This window comes from Dipodomys ordii, unplaced genomic scaffold (genome assembly GCF_000151885.1).
Source record: "Dipodomys ordii isolate 6190 unplaced genomic scaffold, Dord_2.0 Scaffold108, whole genome shotgun sequence".
NCBI lineage: Eukaryota > Metazoa > Chordata > Mammalia > Rodentia > Heteromyidae > Dipodomys > Dipodomys ordii.
In genome coordinates, this window is record NW_012267324.1 from 1,532,059 (window position 1) to 1,543,308 (window position 11,250).

Below are 11,250 nucleotides of genomic sequence, written 5' to 3' on the forward strand. Positions count from 1 at the left end.
CTGCGCGCGCTGGTGCACGCGGCTGCGCCGGGCGCCACCGGCCCACCCTGCTGCGTCCCCGCGCGCCTGTCTCCCATCTCTGTGCTCTTCTTCGACAACAGCGACAACGTGGTGCTGCGCCACTACGAGGACATGGTGGCCGACGAGTGCGGCTGCCGCTGAGGACGCCGCGGGCCGCCCGTCCCCTCCCCCGCCCCGCCCCCAGGAAAGGCCACCACTGTTTGTTAACGTTTTATTGGTGACAAGAGCTTAAAACAAATTGATCAAAACCAAGTCACACCGTGTGCACAGATGCTCCTCGATTTGTGGAACGGTGGGTCTGCGGGTGGGGTGGGCGCCCGAAGCGTGGGAAAGGGGAGGGGCCGGGGCGCCCAGCACGGCGCCTCTGCACCTGGTGACAAACGCTCGCCCTGCCCAGCCAAGCTCAGTGGCCGCCACCAGCGGGGCCGGGGCCTTGGGTCAAAGGGCACAGGATGGGGCACCGTGGGGCCGGACCGGGCCTCCCATCCGCCTCCACCGTGGACCCCTGGATGGATGGCCGCCCTCCCGCCAGCCTCAGGGTCCGGCCTGGCCCCTCCCAGGCAGGCCGGGACGGGGCGCGGCTGCAGCAGCGCTGCTGGGCCGGGGTTCTTGGAAACGGCCTGGCACAAGCGTCCCCCTCTCCCGGGCGCCATTAGGACTTAGAATCGGTCTCAGTACTCCTCAGAGAGAATCTTAAAATAAAAACAAACAGGAAACCCCAAACACCCTTCTAGATTAAAGGAACCCTTCTTAGAAGGCGGGCGGACGGCTGGACAGCCGCCCGTGGGGAGCCCACTGGGGCAGAAATGCGAAGTTTGTTCTGCTAAAACGTAGTCCCCTTTCATCCAAAAGAAAAGAAAGAACAGAACAGAGGAAGGGGCTACTCTGAGTGAGGGTCTCCGCCCTCCAGGCGCGCGGCGGTCTCGGGCCCTGGGCTGGGCGGCCGCGCTCGGGCGGGCGGGCGGGCAGGGTGCTCTCCTGCCGCTGCTGCTGCTGCTCCTCTCCTCGCCGCCAGCGGGCGCTGCTGCTGCCGCTGCCGCTACTGCTGCTGCTGCTGCTGCTCTGCCTCCTCGTCCTCCTCTTCCTCCTCCTGCTCCTCCTCCTCAGGTCTCGGCTCCTCCCTTGCTGCTTGCCCTCTCCTGTTGCTCACACACTGGTGCTTCAGTTTTAGCAGTGGAAAACAGGTATCCATTTATTTTATTTTTATTACCCAGGATAAGATGCTGATGGACTAAGCCACGAAGCTTAGCTCTTCTGCCGCCACCTGCGGGCGGGACAGGGCAAGGGCGGTGGTCAGGGGCAGTGGGCATGGCCAGCGACCGGGGTACAGAGCCCGAGCAACCTGGCAGCAGGGTCGTGGCAGGCGGCCCTCTGGGGGCCTGGGACGCTGGCCAGCGCACCCTCCACCCCACCCGCCCAGCGCCAGGCCCAGGGAAGCCAGGGTGCCCTCGGGCGCACCGCCACGGCCGCGGCCGCGGGAGGGGGAGGGGGCGGGGGCTCACCCTCTAGTACTGGGACAGCCCTGTCACGCCGCCGTGCTGGTAGGCCCGCTCGCCCTGGTAGGTGGAGTCCTGGGACAGGGCCACGTCGATCTGGGATTTGAACTCATCCCCGAGGTAGCTGTCCTACAAGACAGGTGGAGAGGTGAGCACACAATATGTGGCGCGGGGCCCGCCCGCCCGTGGGGACACGGGGCCCACCCGCCCGCGGGGACAGGGGGCCCACCTGGGACAGCTCGGGCTGGGAGAGGCCGGGCTGGCTCATCTGCGAGGGCTGGCTCATGGAGATGTAGCCCTGCGTCAGGGCGCCCTGTGAGAAGGGCTGGGAAGCCACATCCTGGCTGGCCTGGCTGTTGGGGAGATTGGTCTGGCTGGGCCCAGGAAGCCCAAAGCGATTCTTCTGGCGGCCCCCACGGCCAGTCTTGCTTTTGGGGGTGCCCCGGCCTGAAAGGCAACCATCACGTTGGAAGTGTGACCGTCAGTGGGAGCACCACTGACGGTCAGGTGACGGCGGGGGTGAGGAGGCGGGGCCGTGGGGCCGCTCACCCGCGGCGGGCCCGTTGGCCTGGCCGAAGTAGCCCGGCGGCGGCAGGGGCGGCATGACCAGGTTGAAGGGGATGGGGATGTTCATGGCCGCCACGTGGCTGGGGCCCGCGCTGATCACGCCGAGCTGGTCGTGAGTCTGGAAGTACATGTTCGAGGGCCGGCCTGCAAGACACCACTGCGGACGTTGCCTCGGGAACGCCTGCCCCCGGCCTTCGGGGGTGCGTGTGCGTGTGCGTCGGCTGTGACCACGGAGGCGGCAGGCAGGGAAGGAGGCTGGGCTACTGGCAGCACAGCAGGACAGGGTGTAGGGGGCCGAGGGGGGTTGGCCGGGCCTGGGACTCACCCTGGCTGCTCCTGTCGTAGACAGAGCCAGGGATGATGGCCTCGCGGGCGTCGTACATGGCGGTGGTCATGAAGCGGGCCCCCTACAGGGTGGCAGGCAAGCGAGAAATGTGTCACCCCCCTGCAGACGCGGGGGGGGTGGGGGGGGCTCACAGGGTTCACGGTGTTGACCAGCTTGCGGGGCTTGCTGAACTGCATGAGGCTCTCACGCAGGTTGTTGAGCGGCCCCTCCACCAGAGCCTTCTGCTCCTTGTAGTAGCTCAGCAGGTGGTTCCACAGCGGCTGCTTCGACAGCGCCTTCGGGTTGCCCACGATGATCACGCCGTACCTGTGGCCAGTGCAGGTGCTGAAGGCCCGGCACCCACCCAGGCCGAGCTACGTGGAGGCCAACAGCCCCAGGGACCCTTGTACGCAAGGAGCTGCGCCCCAAGGGACCCAGGCCACCCCTGCTGCACTTTAGGGGACAGCAAGCCACGCAAGGACTTGGGTGTCAGCACCAGGCAGCTCGGAGCCCGGGGCAGGGCACCGGCTGCCCTGTGTCCTGCGGGGACCCCTCACCGCCATGGAAGCTTCCTCCGTAGCAGACTCAGCCACAAACCAGGGCTTGAGCATCAGGTTCCGGTCAAGGGCTCCAGACCACAGTGTGTGTGTGTGTGGGGGGAACCGTGGGGGCGGGGCAGGGCCAGGGCAGGGCGGGGCCGGGGCAGGGCGGGGCCGGGAGCCCACCTGGCCCGGGTCAGTGCCACATTGAGGCGCCGCGGGTCATTGAGGAAGCCGATGCCCTGGTGCTCGTTGGCACGCACACACGACAGGATGATGAAGTCCTTCTCGCGGCCCTGGAAGGCGTCCACACTGGCAATCTCCACTTCCTGAGGGCGGGGGGCCTGTTAGACAGTGACCGGGCCCCACGTCCGCCGCTCCCCGCGCCCAGGTGCTGTGTGGCCACCCCCGCCAGGGTCACATGCCCCCCCATGTGCCCACCTGGTAGAGCTTGGTGTGCAGGGAGCCGCTGAACTGCATGTACTGCACCAGGTATGAGCGCTGACCCTCGTACGGCGTGATGATGCCGATCTGGTCGGGCTTGGCGCCCGCCTTCAACAGCTTCGTGGTGATCTTCTCCACGTTCGCGGCCTCCGTCCTAATGACACCCGGCTTTCATAGGGCCGCCCCCTGGCCCCCCACCCCACGCCCGCCCCCGGCTTCTGGCCAGGGCAGCACTCACCGGTTCAGGTAGGATGTGCCCGAGCTGGCAATCTCCTCCTGGCCCTGGGTCACGTAGAAGAACATGGGCTTGTCAGGCTGCGGCCACTGGAAGTCAAAGCCCTTCTTCACACGGTCAGCTGCCGTCGGGAAGGACAGGACAGGGAAGAGGCAACGAACAGTCAGCGAGGGGCCACTGCGGGGCCAGTGGACACGGCAGTGGGCGTGGGGGACAGAGCAGGGCTTCCTCCGGCCCGTCCGGACCGCTGCTCCAGGGCCACAAAGGTCCCTCGAGAAACATCACTGCCCTTGGGCAACTCCCGTGGAACCCTCCAGCGTTGCCTGCCACACCAGCACCCCGACAGACAGACGGATGGACGGACAGATGGCCTACCCAGCCGCCCAGGCAGCGCGGTGGCTGTGGCTGCTGTGCATGACGGGGCAGCAGGCAATGCCAGCCACCGGGGCACGGGTACCCGTGCCGCCCGTCCTGGCGCCTCACACAGCTCAGGCTGGCGGGAGGGGGCTGGGGGGGCCCCAGGGAAGGTGGGGTGACTTACATGCTGAGCCCTGGCAGCCCCAAGAAGCGGTGGGGGCTGGGCAAGAGAAGCAGGAGCCACGCGGCACCGCAGGGTCTGCTGGGCATCCTGGGCACAGCCCGGGCTGCAGAATGCAGACCGCCGCATCCCAGGGGATGAGGTGACCACTGAGGACCCATGTTTGGCAGCCCCAGGGCCCCTCACAGAGGAAGCCTCCGGTCCTCACAGGGAAATGGCTAAGCGCCCCAACACCGCAGAGACCACGCCCAGAAAAACCCTCACGGCTCTGAGCCTCCTGACCTCGCCCCAGCCGCTGGAAAGCCTCATGTTGCATAGACGTGGAAAACAGCAAGGCCGGCTGGGCGCCAGGGCCCACACCTGGAGTCCCAGCTGCTCAGGCGGCTGAGACCTGGGCATCGTGTTCACAGGCCAGCACAGATGGCAAGCCCACGACTCGCCTCCAATCAATCACAAAACAAGCCACGAGGGCGCCGGGGCTCACGTGTGCGCTGCGGCCTGGAGCCGGGGACAGCGCCACCCGCCAAGCTCAAGCTCAGCACTAAACCAGAACCCAACAACTGTCGAAGAAGCGCACTGCGCAAGGAGGGGCCTTGTTCTCCCCAGCTTCCCTGCGAGGGTGGGGGTGCGCGCGGGTCGGGGGAACAAGCGCCGAGCCGGGGCTCCTGTGCTCGCATGGGTGGACGGAGGGAACTGGATGGCAGTGGCTCCACCTGAAGCCACACGCAGGGGGACAGGTCCACGCCCCCATGGTGCCACATGCAGGAGGTGGTAGGTCCACGCCCCCACGGTGCCACACACGGGGGGCAGGTCCACGCCCCCACGGTGCCACACACGGGGGGGACAGGTCCACGCCCCCACGGTGCCACACGCGGGGGGGCAGGTCCACGCCCCACGGTGCCACACGCGGGGGGGCAGTCCACGCCCCCACGGTGCCACACATGCGGGGGGGCAGGTCCACGCCTCCACAGTGCCACACGCAGGAGGTGGTAGGTCCACGCCCCCACGGTGCCACACACGGGGGGCAGGTCCACGCCCCCACGGTGCCACACACGGGGGGCAGGTCCACGCCCCCATGGTGCCACACGCAGGAGGTGGTAGGTCCACGCCCCCACGGTGCCACACACGGGGGGCAGGTCCACGCCCCCACGGTGCCACATACGGGGGTGGCAGGTCCACGCCCCCACGGTGCCACACATGGGGTGGCAGGTCCACGCCCCCGTGCCACACGCAGGAGGTGGTAGGTCCACGCCCCCACGGTGCCACACACGGGGGGCAGGTCCACGCCCCACGGTGCCACACACGGGGGGCAGGTCCACGCCCCCACGGTGCCACACATGGGGTGGCAGGTCCACGCCCCCACGGTGCCACACATGGGGTGGCAGGTCCACGCCCCCACGGTGCCACACATGGGGGGCAGGTCCACACCCCCACGGTGCCACACATGGGGGGGCAGGTCCACGCCCCCACGGTGCCACACATGGGGGGGGCAGGTCCACGCCCCCACGGTGGGGGGGTGAGGCCAGGCTGTGCGGGCCACAGGCCGTCTGGTCACATGACCTCGTGGATGGTGGCCCTGCCTCTCCAGGGAGCCCTGGGGACAAGTCCGTTCTGCGCAGGACGGCCGTGCTGCGCCAGCGTGAGCCCCAGGTCAGTCTCCGGCAGAACCCACGCCCCTCGGTGTGCCTGACGGGGCGTGGGTGGACTCCCGCGGTCCAGCGTGGCCTGCCTGCCATCCAGCTGTCACCATCAAGGGAGTGGGAGCGGGGAGCCATGGGGCCCACGGAAGAGGAGGCTCCGGTTGGGGCTCGGGGCTTTGCCATCTCCAGAGGGCAGTGACTTGCTCTCAAGTCCAGGTCTTGTGGAGCCTGGGGGCACCCCCACCCAGCAGGCTGCCGGCTGCCCGGCGCTCCACTCCAGCCGTACCTGCGGTGACGCCGTTCTGCAGCGAGCCCTCGTAGAAGATGTTGGAGGGGAAGGCGCTGAGGGCGGGGTGCATGCGGTACTGGACCTGCAGGCGGATGGGCCGGATGCCCAGCACCACCAGGCGCTCGAAGAGCGACTGCGAGAGCCCGGCCTTCGCCGCCTTCTTGCACATCACCACCGGGCCCAGCTGGCAGTGGTCGCCCACCAGGATCAGCTGGGGAGAGCGCACGGCGGGGCCCGTGAGGGGCAGCCCTGGCACCCCACGGGGCCCGTCATCCCCGCCCCACGTGGCTCTCAGGGGGCCCTACCTGCTTGGCCCCGAGGACCACGGGCACCATGCACTCAGGCTCAGTGGCCTGTGTGCTCTCGTCGATGAGGATGGAGCGGAACTGCATCTTGGCCAGCCTGGGGTCGCCCGCGCCCACGCAGGTGCAGCAGATGACATCCGCGTTCTGGGGGGGCAGGGGTGTCAGGGCACAGCACGGTCCACACCAGCGGGGCCAGGACACCCAGAGGGGCCCACCCCAGCCCTCCTGACCACCGCACTCGAGCATTTCCAATGGGCCTGCATGCCGCCAGACGGGCCTAAGCATCCCACCTCCCGCCTCGACCTCGGAGGGGCTGGGAAGGCTGGCGTGAGTGCCCCGCTGGGCCCTGCACAGCACCCAGAGCCAGCACTATCCTGAACACCCGCAGACCGGCCCAGATGGTGGCCACTCCCACAGACACAGGGGCCCGCCCCTGGGGCGGCCCTGGCTGCTCACCATGAGCAGCTCTCTCTCAGCGGTGCGCTTGAGTGCGCGGTACCGCTTCTCGTCCGCCGAGGACAGCTCCCCGGTCTCGTCCTTCAGCTGCTGCAACTTCTGCAGCTCCGGCATGCTGCAAGCAGAGGCAGGTGGGTGGCGGGCTCCACCCGTGCTGGCAACAGGGCAAGCCCGGGCCCGAGCCCTCTACCTGTCCATGTTCCTGATCTGATTGTGCAGGGCCAGGAAGGACACCGGTGAGTCGATGGCCTCCCGGCTCTTGGCGCACAGGCGCACCACCTTCAGCCCGGTCTGGTGGATCTTCTCGGTCAGCTGGTCCACAGCGATGTTACTCGGGGCGCAGACCAGCACCGGCCTGGGCGGGAAGGCACGGCTCGGCCTCAGCCCAGGGCTCCTGTCGCCCAGGGAGAAGGGGGCGGGCCCAGCCTCCCTGCCCCGCCGGCCTAACAGCTGTGTCGAGAAGAGCCACGGGCGCTGCCCTGTCTGCTGCCACCTGTCCACGCGCGCCCGCCCACAGCCCGGGACCCAGCATGCAGGAAGGTGCCCTGCCCCCAACCACAGCCCGCTGGGACCTGGGCCTTGAGGTTCCGCAGGCCGCGCACGGGCCACGCTGCCTACCCATTGCCCTGCCGAGCCAGGTGATAGACGATGGTGGCCGACGTCACCGTCTTGCCAGTGCCTGGCGGGCCCTGGATGAGGCTCAGTGGCCTCTGCAGCACGGTCTTCACGGCATACACCTGCAAGGCCTGCGTCTCAGAAGGGGCCCACTCAGCCCACCCTGGAGACGCCTGCCCGCCCGCAGGGCGGGACCTGCGAACCTGAGAGTGGTTGAGGTCTGGGAGCCCCTGCGCGGTGAAGCGCTTGGGCAGCTGGCACTTGATGATCACGTCCTCCACCTCGTGGCCCAGCAGCTTGTGGTAGATGTAGCCCGACACCGAGGTCTCGTCCACAGCGAAGGTTTTCAAGGCGCTCTGCATCCTGGGACGAGAGCAGGGTTGGTGGCTGCCCTGGGGACCCCCCTGGAGGGAGCCGGGCCCAGCAAGCGGCTGCGCCGCGCGTGCGCTGCGTACCTGTCAAAGGAGGTGGACTTCCACACGAAGTCCACCTGGAAGTTGTGGGTGACCTCCACGGGGGCCCCCACGCTGCTGCGGAGCTCAATGGCGATCTCATCACCGTAATCTGGATGCTGAGTTAAGCCTGCTTCTCTGTCCAAAGCCACCTCCCCGGCCACTCGTGCTCCTGCACCGGGGGTGGCGCAGCAGAGCACGCGGGGACATCTGCCCCCCCGCCCCGTGGGGCCCTCCGAGACCGCACGGACAGGGAGGGGACACAGACACACAGGCAGGGACCCGTGGTTGGCCCCTGCCCCCTCCTGCCGGCCCCAGCACGTGAAGGATACTATCCGGGACCTTGATGACGTGGCCGATCCCCTTCCAGAGGGGCGCGAGGTCGCCCTTGTACCGCAGGCAGATCTCGTCTCCCTGCATGAGCCGCATGTCTGCGGTGTGAAGATGGGAGCGGCGGGTTATCCCCCACGCACAGCTCCCACACGGTGCAAATCAAGGGGACACGTTACAGGGAGGGGATCTAGGAACGTTACACTACTTATGGTCACAAGTATTTTAAAACTTAAAATCACCTCTTAACCAAATTATGACTAAATCCTCATTACCAGAGTCAGTCTTGGGCAAAGTGAAGTAGGCGATTCTCTTCTTGTTAAGGCCCAGGTCCCACCTGACTGTGATGTTATCTTGAGTCTGAGCACATGGAAAACAAGAGCCCCGGTCAGACCCCCGGACACGGGGCCAGGCGCCCCTGCGGGCTGGGTGCTCCAGAGAGACAGGGCCGGGTAGACATGGCACAGAGCCCCATCAGCAGCTGGCCGCAGGCAAGGACAGCGATGGGCTGTGCTGTGCTGGACATGGGTGGGGCCTGGCCGCCCCCACCCCCGCTGGTGGCCACAGACACAGCGGGAGGGTGTGACTTGGCTTTCGGGCTGGCACTTGCTCCCGTGAGTGGGGAGCTGGGACTGCGCAGCAGCCGCCGGGCCGGCCCAGGGTGCAAGTGGCTCAGTAGGGAGCGTGGTGTCCTGCGCCATCACCTGAGACTCCTTCAGCTTCTTGTCGTAGTCGGCCTCCAGCTTGACCAGGGGGCCGAAGATGTTCTGGTACTGGTAGGCATCCTCGTACCGCAGCAACACGTGCTGCGGCTCCTCGTCCACTCCGGGCTTCTCCAGGTCCTCCAGCGTGGCTGAGGGGTTCTCCTGTGAGGGGCGTGGCGCTGTGTGACCAGGGCCTGGAACGGGCGCCTTCTCTGGTGGGCCTTGTCCCCAGGCCTGTCTGTGCTCCGGGTCCTGCACAGCCAGCGGCTGCTCCCCCTGCCCGGCCCCCGTGTGGGCCCCGGGGGCAGCACCTCCCCAGCCCTCACCTTCCAGAGCTCCTCCAGCTTGTTGATCTGCTGCGCGGTGATCTGCCGCGCCCGCAGCTGCTCCTGCTCCGACGGGATCTTCACCAGCCAGGACAGGAAGCAGCGGTCCTGGATCAGGGGCTGCCACTGAGAACTGTCCCAGTTGATGTCCTTCAGGCTGCTCTGGCTGGCGCAGGGCTGCCTGGAAGGAGGGGCCGGAGAGCCCCATCAGGAAGGCGCCCTGCCAGGAAGGCGCCCTGCCAGGAAGGCGCCCCGCCAGGCGCACATGCCCCACCAGGCGCCCCACCCGCCACGCCCCGCCGGCGCCCTCACCGGCACAGCAGCACCACCACCGAGTCGGCCTTGGCCGGGATGAAGCCGAGCAGGAAGACGTTGCGGCAGCCGCAGTTGTAGCACTCCAGCACCGTCTCGCCCAGCGGCCCGTCCTTGTGCAGCGTCACCTCCTTGCACTTGGCCCTCACCAGGTGGTTCACGATGTGGCTGCGGCGGGACCGCGGAACCGCACTCAGCCCCAGCGCCGTGAGCAGCGCGGCCACGCCATACCACACGCACCTGCCCCCCCCTGGCCCCCAGCAGCTCTCCGCCCAGCTAGAAACTCAACCCCAACTTTCACAACGCTGCCCCAGCACAGCGGCTCCCCGTCCCGGGCTCTTCCCCCACATGCGCGCGCGCGCGCGGCTCCACAGGTAGGGCTGCACAGGCACGGGCCGCCCCTGCAGCCCGCCCCGGGCACTGCGCTGCGGGGGGGGAGGGGGTAGGGGGGGGAGCTGGCCACCGGGGCTTTCCTGGCTGTGCCCATCATCAGGAACGACTCCCCACAAGCTCTCTCGCCCTCAGACACCACCTGCCTCGCCCTCTGCGCCAAGCCTTTGGCCTCAGGGTGTCAAGGGGCGGCCCGGCCCCAGGGGCCCAGGCGTCCTGAGCGAGCCGCAGACCGCCTCTGACCGTGCAGGCCTTGGCAGAGCCCACGGGCCCCAGGCCACGGCTGCCCCGAGGCCCTCCACTCGCTTGTTCCTGGCTGCACTGAGCAGAAGCCACTCCTGCTCTACAAGCACACTTCCCACACAGCAGAGTGGACGCGACAGCCACGAGCAGAAATGACACCGAAGAGGGACAGGTGTGTTTTGTTATCATAAGGGGAGATCTCCTTCACAATCTCTAGGCCTCAGCCCTGCTCTGAGCACCGCCTGGAGTGCCTGAGTGGACGAGACGCGGGTGGGGGGCCGGTGGGTGCGAGTTCCACGCCAGGACCGGAGCCGGAGCCGCCTACCTGCCGGACGTGTTCCCGCGGCCGTTGCAGAACCACTTCTTGCTGGTGTTGCAGTACACCACACAGGCGGGGTCGTGGATTCCGCAGTAACTGAACAAAGCCCAACGTCAACAGTTACCACTGCAAGTGGGCACTCTGGCTGGCATTTGGCAGCGACTTACTGAATCCCTTCCCTACAACATGCTTGCCGTTTTCCATCAAACACGTCCTCAAGACAGGCCCTGGTGGCTCACTATAATCCCAATTACTACAATCCTAATTACTCAGGAGGCTGAGACCTGAGGACCACGGTTCAAGTAATCACTAAAAGACCAGATGTGGTGCTGTGGGCCCAAGTGGTAGAGTGCTAACCTTGAGCAAAAACCACCTCGGGGACAGAGCCCAGCCCTGAGTTCAAGCCCCAGGACCAGCAAAATAAATCAACCAACCAACAGGCCCAGTGACAGCCGCCACCCAGTGCAAGTGGCGTGGGGCGGGGCCAGGCTGGAGGGAGGTGGGGCGGGGCCAGGCTGGAGGGAGGTGGGGAGGGGCGGGGCCAGGCTGGAGGGAGGTGGGGAGGGGCGGGGCCAGGCTGGAGCCTGGGGGGGTGGGGAACATCCAAACCAGGGTCAGGTGGGAGGCTGAGTCCGGAGGATCACAGTTAGAGGGTAGTTTGAGCAGAAATGTTCAAAAGACCCTTTCTTGAGCCATAGGTGCAA

General features: G+C 67.3%; 1 protein-coding gene across 1 annotated transcript in view; it reads right to left on the minus strand.

The window, feature by feature from the left end:
• Nucleotides 1-1,093: 1,093 nt before the first annotated feature.
• Nucleotides 1,094-11,250, minus strand: part of Upf1 (UPF1 regulator of nonsense transcripts homolog (yeast)) — a 16,092-nt gene continuing 5,935 nt past the window's right edge. The window contains exons 5-26 of the mRNA XM_013028318.1: nucleotides 10,553-10,642; nucleotides 9,595-9,762; nucleotides 9,283-9,463; nucleotides 8,957-9,118; nucleotides 8,528-8,612; nucleotides 8,255-8,353; nucleotides 7,926-8,034; nucleotides 7,674-7,833; nucleotides 7,474-7,592; nucleotides 7,046-7,210; nucleotides 6,856-6,970; nucleotides 6,400-6,543; nucleotides 6,092-6,305; nucleotides 3,631-3,748; nucleotides 3,390-3,546; nucleotides 3,135-3,277; nucleotides 2,562-2,736; nucleotides 2,410-2,491; nucleotides 2,067-2,228; nucleotides 1,747-1,964; nucleotides 1,524-1,646; nucleotides 1,094-1,285 (exon numbers count right to left, since the gene is read on the minus strand). Of these exons, the coding sequence (XP_012883772.1) occupies nucleotides 1,527-1,646; nucleotides 1,747-1,964; nucleotides 2,067-2,228; nucleotides 2,410-2,491; nucleotides 2,562-2,736; nucleotides 3,135-3,277; nucleotides 3,390-3,546; nucleotides 3,631-3,748; nucleotides 6,092-6,305; nucleotides 6,400-6,543; nucleotides 6,856-6,970; nucleotides 7,046-7,210; nucleotides 7,474-7,592; nucleotides 7,674-7,833; nucleotides 7,926-8,034; nucleotides 8,255-8,353; nucleotides 8,528-8,612; nucleotides 8,957-9,118; nucleotides 9,283-9,463; nucleotides 9,595-9,762; nucleotides 10,553-10,642 (2,986 nt within the window). The 3' untranslated portion in view covers nucleotides 1,094-1,285; nucleotides 1,524-1,526. The remainder of the gene's footprint in view (nucleotides 1,286-1,523; nucleotides 1,647-1,746; nucleotides 1,965-2,066; nucleotides 2,229-2,409; nucleotides 2,492-2,561; nucleotides 2,737-3,134; nucleotides 3,278-3,389; nucleotides 3,547-3,630; nucleotides 3,749-6,091; nucleotides 6,306-6,399; nucleotides 6,544-6,855; nucleotides 6,971-7,045; nucleotides 7,211-7,473; nucleotides 7,593-7,673; nucleotides 7,834-7,925; nucleotides 8,035-8,254; nucleotides 8,354-8,527; nucleotides 8,613-8,956; nucleotides 9,119-9,282; nucleotides 9,464-9,594; nucleotides 9,763-10,552; nucleotides 10,643-11,250) is intronic.